This window comes from Somniosus microcephalus, chromosome 8 (assembly GCF_052327205.1).
Source record: "Somniosus microcephalus isolate GS21.2 chromosome 8, FLI_Smic_1.0, whole genome shotgun sequence".
NCBI lineage: Eukaryota > Metazoa > Chordata > Chondrichthyes > Squaliformes > Somniosidae > Somniosus > Somniosus microcephalus.
This window is the reverse complement of record NC_140994.1, coordinates 170,619,646-170,633,186: the sequence shown is the minus strand read 5'-3', so window position 1 is coordinate 170,633,186 and position 13,541 is coordinate 170,619,646. Positions and strand designations below refer to the sequence as shown.

Below are 13,541 nucleotides of genomic sequence, written 5' to 3'. Positions count from 1 at the left end.
GCCCCAATACAGATCCCTGCAGGACACCATTAGTCACATCCTGCCAATTAGAGTACCTGCCCATTATCCTTACTCTCTGTCTCCTGCCGCTCAGCCAATTTTCTAACCAGGCCAATAATTTGCCTTCAATTCCATGAGCTTCAACTTTAGCTAACAGTCTCTGATGAGGGACTTTATCAGATGCCTTCTGAAAGTCCATGTAAATAACATCCGTATGGAATGGCTCATTAATGTACGCTTTTAATAAATCCCCATGTAATTGAAAATACTGTATCATATCTCCCTTTCAAAGTTCTCTGCTCCGAGGAGAAGAACCTAAGCTCTATCAATATTCCTTTATAGTTACTGGAGCTGTGCCCATTGCCAGATATCAATGTCATCTGTATGTTTAAACCCTCAGTGATATGGTTACGCTTGCTCCAACATGACATTAGTTTTACCCCTGACAAATGGTGTGAATTACTTGAAAGTGTATTTATCACTGCACGTAGACTCTACAAAATGTCGATTGTTTCTAAATGGTATTTGCATTTACCTTTGGCTCAAATATTCTCTTGTGAATTAGACGGTAAATCTACTATAATTAAAATTCACTCTGCAGCGCAAGCCACAGATTAATAACGAGTAATTATGGCTGTGTTATTCTGCTCTGCTGTAAGTGTTTGTTACACAAAGGTGACAATAAAACCTATGGGAGGCAGATGGCTCTCAAATATATACAATGCAAAAAAGTAGACTATTATACAATAAAAGGGAATTTGACATTGCAACAGGATGCTCAGTATAAAACATTTGTTCAAAAGCCAGAGAAAATGCACACACAAAAATATAACAAGTCAAAATTTGAATCAAGATAATTATAGTCAGGAATCTGGAAATTAAAATTATAGCTAATTACCTGATTTTAAGCCAGTGCTGGTTTATTAAGATAGAAACCCTCATGTTTTTGCTCCTCTCTATTATTGTTAAAATCCCTTGAGATTTAGAATTTGCTTTATGTAATATTCTTAAATATTAAACTATCTGAAACATACAAAACAATAGCTGGAGTTACACAGGAAGTAGTTCTGGCTACATTTGACTGTTACAGACACCCTGGTTCCAGTTATGTTTTCTGTTTAATTCCAAATAACATTTAATGTAATAAAAAGTGTCGTGAGGTACTTCACAGATCGTTGACACTTCGATGTGCTTCTACACCTTTGGAAAGCTGCACTACTTCCTCATCAATTACCTTTTTAAAAATTCTCTGTCAGCATTTCTAACCCCTCTGTTTGAGGGCTAGGACATCTCAGAACATAGTATAGTATTTCATTACCACTTTCTCTTGACATTGCCATGCTCCTTATGCACATCTATGTTTTTGAAAAACCTCACAAGTACAGGAATGCCAACCTCATGAACCTCATCCTGGAGGTTCTGTGTAGTGCCGATTATCAAGCACTGGGGCTGTCTAATAGATCATTCACATTTCTATTTAAATTAGCTGGGAAAATCTGAATGCTTATTTGATACTGAACAAGATGTGTGTGGTGTAGATTTTAGCACAGCAAAAACTGTATTAGCATGGGAGAAATGCAATGCTGAAACAAATTCTAGAGGGTTAAAACTGAATGCACAACTATTGAGTTCACTCTTGCCAGTAGATTTTGGTTTGTGTATTTTAATTTATTTTGACAACTAATTGAAAATGTATTTTGTTTTGTACAATTTTCTTGCCTACACAGCAGCTGCTGTCACACAAAAGAATGAATGATTGTGGAATTCAGTGAAATCAGACTTTCATTGATGAGGTTCAAGAGTTTGCAGCCAATAAGAGCCATTCTTTAGTCCCACCAGTGATCTAATCAGAGTTTTAGCTCATCCCCTTCACCCACCCCCCATTCAGAGAGCTGGATTCTGGTTACACATATTAGAATTTTAAAATATTTCCAATAGTTCAATACTCCACTTCAAAATACTTAATTGACTGTAAAGCGCTTTGCGATGTCTGGTGGTCATGAAAGGCGCTATATAAATGCAAGTCTTTCTTTCTTTACATGCATTACCCTATCAATAAAATCATGTACAGCACTAGTTAATATGCCTACCTTTGGGTGAAGCCGGGTAATGCCAGTACTCAGACTCTGGCTGCTGGAAGATGTCTGGAGAGTAAGCTGCTGGATATCTTGCGGATTGAACAATATCCTCACTGGTTTTGCTTTTAGTTGCTATGTACATGTATTCTGAGAAGGGAACAAACCACAGTGCAGCGAATTATTCTATTCCTCATGCACTTCATTTGCTTCAGCACAATTTGTATTAATGAAAGTATTTCCCCCTATCATTTACCAGTTAAATATGTTTTGATAATTTTCCGCCCATTCTCCTCCCTTCTTCCCTGAAGGTTGATTCATGTTAGTTTATGATTCACATATATAGCTCTCACTTTCATTCACTCACTCACATTGACACACAAACTGAAAAGCAATCAGGAGCAGGGCCGAGCTGATTTTCATTTTCCCATGGCAAGGCAACTCCTGCTCCAGCTAATATCAGCTAACCCAGCACAGACTTGAATCAAACCTATAAACTACTTAGTGCCACACCAGGCAATGGCTTTACCAGTTAGGCCCTTTGGGGAGGTAAAATCCATTTTAATTATGTTTTGTTTCACATAGGGATAACCAAAGTCTCAATTGTAGGAAACAACACAAGTGCCAATACTATGATAAAGCAGTGTTAAATTTTAGATATTATCTTTCATTGTCTATCCTGTACAAGTTGCTTCAGTCAAGCCAAAGTAAAAAGGGAGTATTTTTTTGAGTGATAAATTTTTCAAAAATATCACAGCTCTGTTAAATTAGATGCATACAAATGTTCCAGTCAAAGTTACTCAGAATTAACATGATTTCATAATGTATTCATAGAGCACTGTTGGTCAGACAAAAGGTTTCATCAATGCACTTTCAAGCTCCACTAATAACTAATCATAAAATATTTATTAAGTATAGTGAAATGGAAGTCTACAATGCAGTAAATTCTGCCTAAATTAAACTTGTCAGGCACAAGTTAGCATAGCTGAAGTAAGTGGTGTCAGTGGAATACCCTGTCACTGTATTTTATACTATACAAGTGGAACTGAATTTCAATTAAGTTGTTTTTAGATATCTCTTCACTAGAAGTTAGGCCATAGTATGCAGCATTATTTAAATAAACAGTACAGCTTAATCTAGCCCTGTTATTCCATGTGTGCTGGTTTATCCCCTGTAAGTACCATATAATAAACTGTAAGCAGTAAGCTTCAAACTTTTCTGTGTGGGAGACCCCCTGAAATCTTGACACTCTCCCAGGGATTCCATGTTCTGACCTCTGAAAGACATTATCAGCTACCCAAAGGAAAACTGCTCTCTGCATAGAAACTCATTATTAGTAAACAGCAACAGAAATAATGTGCTAGCAAGTCAACAAATACAATAAAACACAGAAATCTGATGACTTAAGGGAGACTCCGGGATCCCCTAATGGACTGCAGTTTGAAGACCTATGTTGCACGGTGGCTTCACAAAACAGAGGAATGTGGATTCTTTTGAAAAACAATTTGGTGGAAAAAGGCTATCAGCTTGCCTCAAGCAAATAATACTGCTTCAGTTGGTTACAAATGATCTAAATTCTAACTATTTTTGATTTTTTTTTGTCATGCTCATCAAGGTGAGAGATAACAAATGTGTGATTGAAATACTTTTCCACTTTTGAAACCCTCTATCAAGCACTCTGAAGGCCAGGTATAACTTGGGCCAAATCCAGAATGAAGCTCTCTCTATTAGGCCCCTTCAACCAAACCTTAGAGAACATCCCTAACAACAGCAAGACAGCAGTTCTATTTTCTACACTAATGTACTTTTGACCTCTGAGTGAAAATGCCAATATAATGCAAATTAGTGCTGAAATATTGGTACATTTTATTTATAGATTCATGCCCAATCGGAATCAGTTTGAGACTATCCACACTTGTTTTATATAAGATACTTTATAAAAAGCATCCAAAGGAGAAAATGTTATTCTTTCCAGGTCCCAAGGTGAAAAGCCAGTGAACAAACTAACTGCATCTCCCTTTTTTATATTTTATCTCTTTGGATGTACAATGTTTAAGAAAATAGAATCTAAATGGCAAATTAGAGTGATCATTCTTATTGACCGGGTAGATGAAGAAATGTTACAATGAAAATAGCATTTTGAGCGTTTGCTGTCTTGGGGTAGGTGTTAACTATTGGGCGACTGACCAACAGAGTGCACCAGCTGGCAGCCCGATAATGCTAGAGGGCGGCTCAGTCCATTTCTAGGGCCAGGCCTCATTAACATATATGTGGTGGGCTGCGAGCGCCAAATGGGCATCCTGATGCAATTCTCTGGCGCTTATCTGCCACAATATCAGGTGGCATAGAGGTCACCCTGGCCAGGGAAAAGGAGAGGGAAGAGTTTGCGATCATGGAGGGGCACAGTCTGGGCCAGCAGCAGACCTCATTATTCCTGCTCCTCCTGGTCCTACATTAATAATTTTTGCACTTATTTTTTCAGGCCTCTTCTGCTGTGACACCAGGTTTTACTGGGCGGTGCATCCACGGCTACGCTCCACGCATCAGGTGGTTAAAATGGCATCGGATCCTATGTACGTCATATGACCCCAATTTGCGTAGATTAATGAGGTTCCCATCTGTTTCCAGCAGGCACCTCGGCTGCTCAGCAGAAGCCAGCGAGAAAACTAACGGTGGAACGGGAATGGGGCTGTGAATCCACCACTTCCGTTTTAACTCTGCCAACGCTCCATTTCCAAAGTAGTTAAAATCTCCCCCAAGAGTTCTATACTGATATTTTGATAAATCTTTTTTTAAAATAATGTATCTAACTTTTTTTTAAGTTTTCATACCACTAGATGAATTCTCGTACATGTAAGATCATACGGCACTCCCAGGTATATACAAAATGGTCATTTAGACAGATGGACACAGTTGGGAATTGCTCCTCCTAGAAAGAGTTGGGTTCAGATAACCAGCCTTGTGTAGCCCTCTTTATAATGTTTTCTCTCCTACTTGTAATGGTTGCAAACCCATCCTGACTATGATGTTGCTGATTAAATTTGAACCCATTTAATAGCTTGGTCTGCAAGCCGTACTTATACATTCCACCACATGAAGCACCACCTGTAAGTGTTTGACCTTTTACTGAAATTTGGCAGCCTTATAAATACTGATAGTATAACAGGCATGATGCAATGGCTCAACGGAGGTGCAGAGTATAGGAGTAATTTCAATAGAAAGTCCTCTCCAATTTAACTTACTTTAATAATTAATTTAATAATCTCCTAGCTCTTAGAAATTTTCACTTCTATTTTTAAATTTCATGGAGATGTCATTCCAAGTCTTTTTCCTCAGTAGGAACCATTCTCTTGACATATATCATGGGAACACTAACAAGTGGCTCCACTAGAAATCCAGCAAATTTACTTAACAACAACAATATAAAATATATGTAGGGCACAACATATCACATTCTGGGCTGAATTTTGCCAGCGCGCAGAGGGCGGTTTTGGAGGCGGGTCCACTGTCAAAATGGCAATGATTGACAGTGGAGCGGAAGTCCGCTCTGAACCCGCCTCCTTGTTAATTTCCCAAGTGCCGGTTCTGCCTGCAGTTTGCAAACCCGGCACTAAGTGGCAGGTCAGGCAATTGAGATACTTAAGGAGCTGCTTAAAGGTATTTAAGCAGCATTTTACCAGGTCCTAATGATTTTTCCATGTTTTTTTCCGAGGTTCCTGGTGCTCGGGGATCACGTCAGGTAAGTGGGTCGGGTTCTCATGACTCTGCATTGCTGTGAATAGTTGACAGCTGCAAAAGTGGTATAAAAGCTACTATTTCGCAGCTGTTCAATTTCTAATCTTAGAAGCTGGAGCCTTCAGGATTTGGAATACACTTTTCAGCTTTATGGAGGTTTGAATTGTTTGGAGCAAACTCTCTATCCAGTGTCACCTCCTTGGAGCAACCTCTCTCACCATTGACAGATCGCTTCTGTCATCCCAACTGCAGCTGCCATCTATTCCAGCAGCATCGGTGCCCTTGAAAAAATCTCACCTTGGTCCTCAGAATCCCAACACGATCAGCCCCAACACCAACATCACCAAGCACACCAGCAGCACCAACAACAGCACCAACCTTCTCTGCAATCACCTGATGCTGCACAGGACACAGGGCATCAGCACCTGACCACACTGCTGCCCAGGATACCAGGGATGGCCTCACCATGGCCAGATTTACTTGACACTGTACACCCTGGCTGCCACATGATGGGTCAGGTTGGCACCACCCCACACCAACACCATAAAGCATCCCTACAATGCCCAAGCCATTCCTTTCACACTCATGACCATTGTCTCACCATTCACTGCAACTCACTAAGCCAGTTCCAAAGGTGCACAAAGATCTGTCCAAGAAGGCAAAGTGTTGAAAATGAAGATTTCAATGATTGACAACACATTAACAGAACCTTTACATGAGCATTGGTGATAACACCCAACTGCCTTCCCTCGTGAGTTGTTAGTTGGTATGATTGGACAAGGATGAGGGTGAGTGTGAGGAGTGGCTAGTGAGATGGGAAGTGATAATGTGAATAGAGAGGGATGGGTGGAGGTGCAAGGTAAGTTGGTGTGAGTAAGGATGTGTAGGAATAGGGGAGGGAAGGCAGAGTGATGGGGATGCGATGAGTGGCACAGCAGGATGAGGCTGAGTGTGGCTTTGCAGTAAAGTTTTATGATCTACTGAGATCATTTAAAGGTTTGCGGCCACTGCAGCCAGGTCCTCCTGACGACATCCCTGCTTGTGCCTTCCTGTGCAATGTGCAACCAGGCTGTGTTGGCTGGAAGGGAAGAGGACCTCCCTGTGTGTTGGGACTCCCTCCATAAGCATATGGAGGGAGTAATGGGAGAGCTTGGGTACAGCTGTGCACCTTTGTGCAGTGTTTGTCAGTGTTTGCAGCACCTCAATGCTGTAGAACACTGACAGCACAAATGTCAAAATGATTGTGGACATGGTCCCTTTAAGGAAACCGGCTGAAGACACGTCATCAAATGACGTCATCAGACCCCCTTCCTATTAATTGGCTGGGAACCTCGCAGGGCGGGCTTAACAAGCCCCGTCAATGGAAATTCTTGTTGGAGGCCGGGATCGAGACAGATGCGGGTCCCCACACACCACGGACATTGGCAGCCATGGACCCACCAAAGTTGAAAAAATCCAGCCCTAGGTTTCTGTTGAGAGGAAACACTGATTAATATGAATAACATTCCAATGTCAAACACTGAGTATTTGACCCAAGCATTGATCAGAATATCTTACTAACCAAATGGGCTAAGGGTTTTCAAAGTGAGCACTGAGAATGTAATCACTATGCAACTCAAGCTGCTTATCTCTGTCCTGTTAATAACAGTTGCCAGAATTCATAATGGCAGACATATTTCCCAGTGGATTGGGACTTTGCAGTGAAATAGGATAATCACTGAGGCAAAATGTGAGCTACAATAATGGGAAAGAAATGGAACAGCCAAGCAAACCAGTATGATGTAGACTCAGATACAGCTCCTATATGGTAAGTTTCCGGTTGTGCTTTCCTCTGTAAGAAGCTAATACTGTACTATATTTTATTGCAGGCCAGTTCAACTTGTGCCCATCTCTGCAACATAAGCAAACTTCTTCCTGTGCAAGCACACATAAACATTAGAGAGGAAAAGAAATCACTGCCCATTGTCTGAGGAAAGGACTAAATGAGAATGGAACAGTAGTGGGTTACGTGACCTTTTCCTCATATCACAGGATCCCTTCAATTCAACATTGCTAATGCTATTTCTATCATTTACATTCTCGCTGCAGTACCCATCAATGTTAAAAAGACAAGAGAAACCAGAGCCAAAACAAGAGAAAAATGTTAAGAACATCAATAAAATAACATGGTAACCCCTATCCCTGTTTGAGTTCTCTCATAATCCCCTCTGAAATTACTCTTTTTGCCTCCAGTAAGTAAGAGGACAAGTAATAGAGGAACTCATCATACTGCCTACATCCTTGTCTATTTCTAGATATCCTCCTAAATGACTTGTGTATGTGTAGCCTTGGCCTCTGGTACTTGGGTGATTTTGGGTTTATTTTTCAAATCACCTGAATATAAGTCCTGTGCCTCTTTAAAATCTTGGTACAGCGTATACTTCTTCAGTTGGTCTATCAACTAAATTTAAAAACAGTAGATTTCCTTACTTTTTCTAATTTATATTAACCTTTACTTCAGCTGCAGTAAAAGTCCTGTGGTATCTAATTCCTTGCTACCGGAGTGATTCAGGTGGTACTGGATAATGGTACTTCTGCCGACTGCAACTATGACACATTTACTATGCAAAATCTTCAGTAAATCCTTTAAAAAGTAGCAAGGAATTAGATACCATAGGATTTTTACTGCAGCTAAAGAAAAGGTTAACATAAATTAGAACTGGATCTACTAATTTAACATTGATGCAGCATAGTGTTCAATAAACCACATGGAGAGGTGAAGGGGAATGGAAATGTCTTTTTGAACAGTAGGGATGCTCTTCTATTATGAATGTTGTGTTGCAGAGTCATAACTGGCCGAGGAGTATTTGACGTATCACTGGTGCAAAATATGAAATAGATTTTTAGCACTTCCTCCCCTCATCAATAAACATATTCACATTATTCAAAATCATTAGTTGTTCAGGCCTAGGAGCTCTGTTGCTAGTGCACTAGAATCCAAACAAAGAACTATGAAAATCCGAGCTTTGACTGTTTAATCTGACCTGTCCTCGAGGGCAAAGGATGAAAGTAGAGGTGAAGCTAAAACTCGAAAGACTAATCATATCGCGGTATACTGGCAAACATCTCATCGGGCAAACACCAAGCGCCACTAATGGTACCTGTGGGGAAAGTAATGACCCATGCCACCTTGGCTGAGTGATGGGAGGCATCTATTGTGGCCTTCAGGGGAATTAATACAATAAAATACAAAGACAATCAGTGCTTCTCTTTTAACTACAACTAGTGTAGTTAGATGGTTTACAAGTTACAGATTAAGATGTTCCAGTAAATCTAGTGTTAAAAAGTTATTGTTACTCATTAAAAAAAAACCTGCGGTAAAAGGATTATGGAAGGAATATGATTTTGTTAGCACTGCACTCGTGTGCAGACAAAATGGGTCCCATACAATGACACAGCCTTACTCTTAAGGATGGATTTGAACTCCCGGGCGAGAAGATGGTGGGATGTATGGGCCGCCCATCCGGGAGGTGCAGTGGGAGGCCTGGTCCATTTTAACAATAGGGACTCATTAATGTCCCACTGGCCAGCTGCCAATTCAAAAGAGGCATCTGAAAGTAGCTCACCAGATTTGGGCTTACGAAAATCAGGCAGCAAGGGGGCCGCCAGGCAGGTAGACAGATAAGTTGTGGGGGCGGTTTGGGAGGAGATTTGCAGGTAAGAAGGAGAGGTGCCCAGGTCCGCAGTGACCCAAACATGCTAGATAAGTTTTACCCTTATCTCTATAATCTCCTCCAGCCCCAAAATCCTCTGAGATATCTGCGCTCCTCCAATTCTGGCCTCTTGAGCATCCCCGATTTTAATCACTCCACCATTGGTGGCCGTGCCTTCAGCTGCCAAGGCCCTAAGCTCTGGAATTGCCTCACTAAACCTCTCCGCCTCTCTTTCCTCCTTTAATGTGCTCCTTAAAACCTACCTCTTTGACCTAGCATATCTCCCTATGTGGCTCGGAACATTTTACTACGTTAAAGGCGCTATATAAATACACGTTGTTGTTACCCTAAAGGGATTCCACTGTGTCCACCAAGATCTACTGAGTGGGGCATCTGTGACCGATGCTTTGCTTCGTAGGCAGTTAAAATAATATTGGGATTCTATCTAAGTGATAGGACCCCAATTTGCCTATATGAGGCTCCCGCCTTAGTCAAACAGATGCCTCAGCGGTCGAAGAAAACAGGGCCGCTGAAGTAGTCGCAGGGTGGGAATTGAGCGGTGACGGTACCGTCGGATTTTAACTCCTGTCCTGCGAGGTTCTTGCCCGTCAGAGGTAGTTAAAATTTCCCCGCTAGGCTGTCAAACAATTAATACTGTTGGTAAAAGTGAGTAAAACAACTCTTTTCCTCAAAATATGGGGCTAATACACCCTCAGTTTGTTTCTGCTTTGGGATTCTTCCCTCCAGAATTTTATTAAATAATGTATAGTATAGGTCTCTCACACAGTTCTACTCCATGGATTGCAACAGATCAAACCAAGGACCCTCACACCAACCTATAGTATACAGTTGAGGTAGTGAAGACCAAGCTTTACTCGGCTATGCTACACCTGACCTAGGAGTGCTTGATGCTGACACTGGGTGTAGAAAATAGAAAAACAATATCAATACCAATTACCATAGCAATACCTTTACCTCCAAGTACAAAATTAACAACCACATCCAAAAATATACAGCTTACTAATGTCTGTGACTCTATACAATGACTTGCCAATGAAGATGAAACTCAACTTTTACTATATGGGGGTGAAATTCAACTTTGGCGGAGCACAAAATGGGAGGTAGCAGGTCAGCAGTTCGTTACTCACCCCACCCAATGGTTGATCCACTACCACCCGTTTTGTACCCCTGCTGGAGTTGAATTTCACCCTCGATGTGAAGAAGGTCACTCATTACGACCAGGATTGTTACAATAAATGTAGAATGCTGAGTGAGGGAAAAAATATATAATTCTGGTTTCAGAGTGTCCACTGCTATTTTGCTGTCCTCTCACACTTAAGTTATATGGCCGTTAACAAGATATTGCGAGCTGTATGGGGTCTCATAGTGATGATAAGGGTCCTATATTGTCTAGTAACAGCATATATCTTAGTATTAATTTAGTAATTAAACACTCTATCCAATCACTTTTGTAAATGTAATAAACCTTTGATCATTCATCATTCTTTCTGTAATACATAGCTAACCATCCATTATTCCACATGTAATAGATAGCCAACAGACCACTTGTCCATTTGTAGTACAAACCTAGTAATCCATTATCCTACCAGTAATTCTTGCCTATTAACATTATTTTACATGTAATACGTACCTCAACTCTCTATTGTTCCATTGATAATAAATGGCCAACTATCTATTACTCTATTTGGCAATAACAAACCAGAAAGCATGAATATAGAATGGATTTTACCAGAATAGGAACCCAATACAGTTGAGTGTGTAAACCTTATTCCCAAATTAATTAATCTTGGGTACATTTAAAAAAAAGCACAAAGTGCAACTATAAGCAAAATCTAATGTTGGATATACTTTCTCCAGGCAACAAGTTCCTGCTTCACATGTTCTCACCGTTCTATCCCCAATACAAAAAACCCTTGCAGCATCTTCATAACCAAAGTTGAATTTCTCTTAAAAGTGTGATACAGGAAACAGACTGTTGATAGGGAGGCTCTTTTTAAAAAAAAACGTACAATGATATCCAGACACTGAACAAATATATGAAATTGACAATGAAGCAGAGATTGTTACTTACAGCACAATGATGAACCAAGGCGTGGTTAGCAGGCAGGAAGAGAGTCAAGCATCAGCATAGTGAGGAGCACAAGTGAAAGGATAAATAAGAACAAATATTTGTTGAAGAGAAAGTATCCCTTTTGTTGGCTGGTGTTGGGAGGATGTATCATGTTACAAACTAGTCTCTATTTTTACTTTATATTTTGAGGATGAACTACAAAAGTTTTATTTTTGTTGCACAACTGTTGTAGAAATGCACAAAACCGTGATTTTTCTATCTCTGTCTGTACCCTTTGACATGAAGTTGTACTAACACACTTAATGATTTAAGAATTATTGGCTATTTCACCTGGGAGGATCTTTTGTTTTAAACGACATATTTTTTATATGAACTGAGGTTATTGATGAATTCACTAAGATATAGCCTCCTGCCTTTATTTTAACATAAAAAAAGGTTGGATAAAGAAGAAATTGATATATTAACGAGGCTGTCATTGAAACAATACCCATAATTGGAACAATACAGGGTTTATTATTTTGCATCAGATGCTTTGAGTAGATACTCATACATGAGATGATGGGAGAAACTGTCTTCTTGCATATATAGCATATGGTTTGTCTGGAGGGACGACAGCCAGATTTAATTGGCAGTTCTGTTGGCCAACCCTTGTGTAGGGAAAGAGTTGGGGGGGGAAAAAACTGTCAAACTTCCTGACCAGGGACAACATAAAAAGAACAAAGATCCACATATTAGTGGTCAGCTGGAAAAAATTCTAAGGGAGACAGGTAAAGCCTATAATGTTTTTTGGTACCAGCATATCAATATGAAAATCAAGCCTAATAAAACCACATTAGTCATAAGGATTATTCACCATTTTATTTGAAATTTACTGAATTTCAACAGGAGTTGCATGGAACGAGGTGAATTATTGTAATAATTTGTGATAAACAAATTAGATTTTCTACCTTTTCTGAACAGTACTCTCAAAAGCCAAGGAAAAGGGATACTGACTTGTTAAATAATTTATTTGAAATCTATCGTACAGCCAAGCTCTCAACATCAATTTCTGTTTGTAAGAGATGAGAAATTGATCTTGAATTTAAATTTATCTCACCAGTTTTGATTTAACTGGGCTTTACTGAACTAAGTCAAGGCAAGTTCTCTTCTACATTAAAAAAAATGAAAACATTGAGAGATTTAAGTATAAGAGTCAAGCAGATAGTACCATGTCGCTTATAGATAGGGGGCTTCCTGTAGATATTAGAGATTTCTCCACTTGCTAAAGAAAAAGAGAAGAAAGCAAGGACAGTGAATGTTAATGCAATTTAACCTGCAATATGCATCATCCTGAAATAGTGCATTATACTGGAATAGTACATCATCCTGGAATAGTGAATAATACTGAAATAGTGCATTATACTGGAATAGTGAATCATCCTGAAATAGTGAATCATACTGAAATAGTGCATTATACTGAAATAGTGCATCATACTGAAATAGTGAATTATACTGGAATAGTGCGTCATACTGAAATAGTGCATCATACTGAAATAGTGAATTATACTGGAATAGTGAAACATACTGGAATAGTGCATTATACTGGAATAGTGAATCATACTGGAATAGTGCATCATACTGAAATAGTGCATTATACTGGAATAGTGAATCATACTGAAATAGTGCATTATACTGGAATAGTGAATCATACTGGTGAGGCCACACCTGGAATACTGCGTACAGTTTTGGTTTCCATATTTAAGAAAAGATATACTTGCTCTCGAGGCAGTTCAGAGAAGGTTCACTCAGTTGATTCCAGAGACGAGGGGGTTGACTTATGAGGAAAGGTTGAGTAGGTTGGGCTTCTACTCATTGGAATTCAGAAGAATCAGAGGTGATCTTATCGAAACATATAAGATTGTGAGGGGGCTTGATCGGGTGGATGCGGTGAGGATGTTTCCACTGATG

The 13,541-nt window shown here is 39.8% G+C and overlaps 1 protein-coding gene across 6 annotated transcripts in view; it reads right to left on the bottom strand.

Annotated features, from left to right (window-relative positions):
• The window catches only part of ablim3 (actin binding LIM protein family, member 3), a 497,979-nt gene that overhangs the window by 37,755 nt on the left and 446,683 nt on the right, over positions 1-13,541 (bottom strand). For 3 of the 6 annotated variants that reach the window (XM_085995354.1, XM_085995352.1, XM_085995349.1), the window contains 2 exons: positions 12,802-12,855; positions 2,091-2,225 (listed from right to left, as the gene is read on the bottom strand). In XM_085995354.1, the coding sequence (XP_085851480.1) occupies positions 2,091-2,225; positions 12,802-12,855 (189 nt within the window). The remainder of the gene's footprint in view (positions 1-2,090; positions 2,226-12,801; positions 12,856-13,541) is intronic. The other 3 variants (XM_085995351.1, XM_085995350.1, XM_085995353.1) reach the window with 2 other exon arrangements.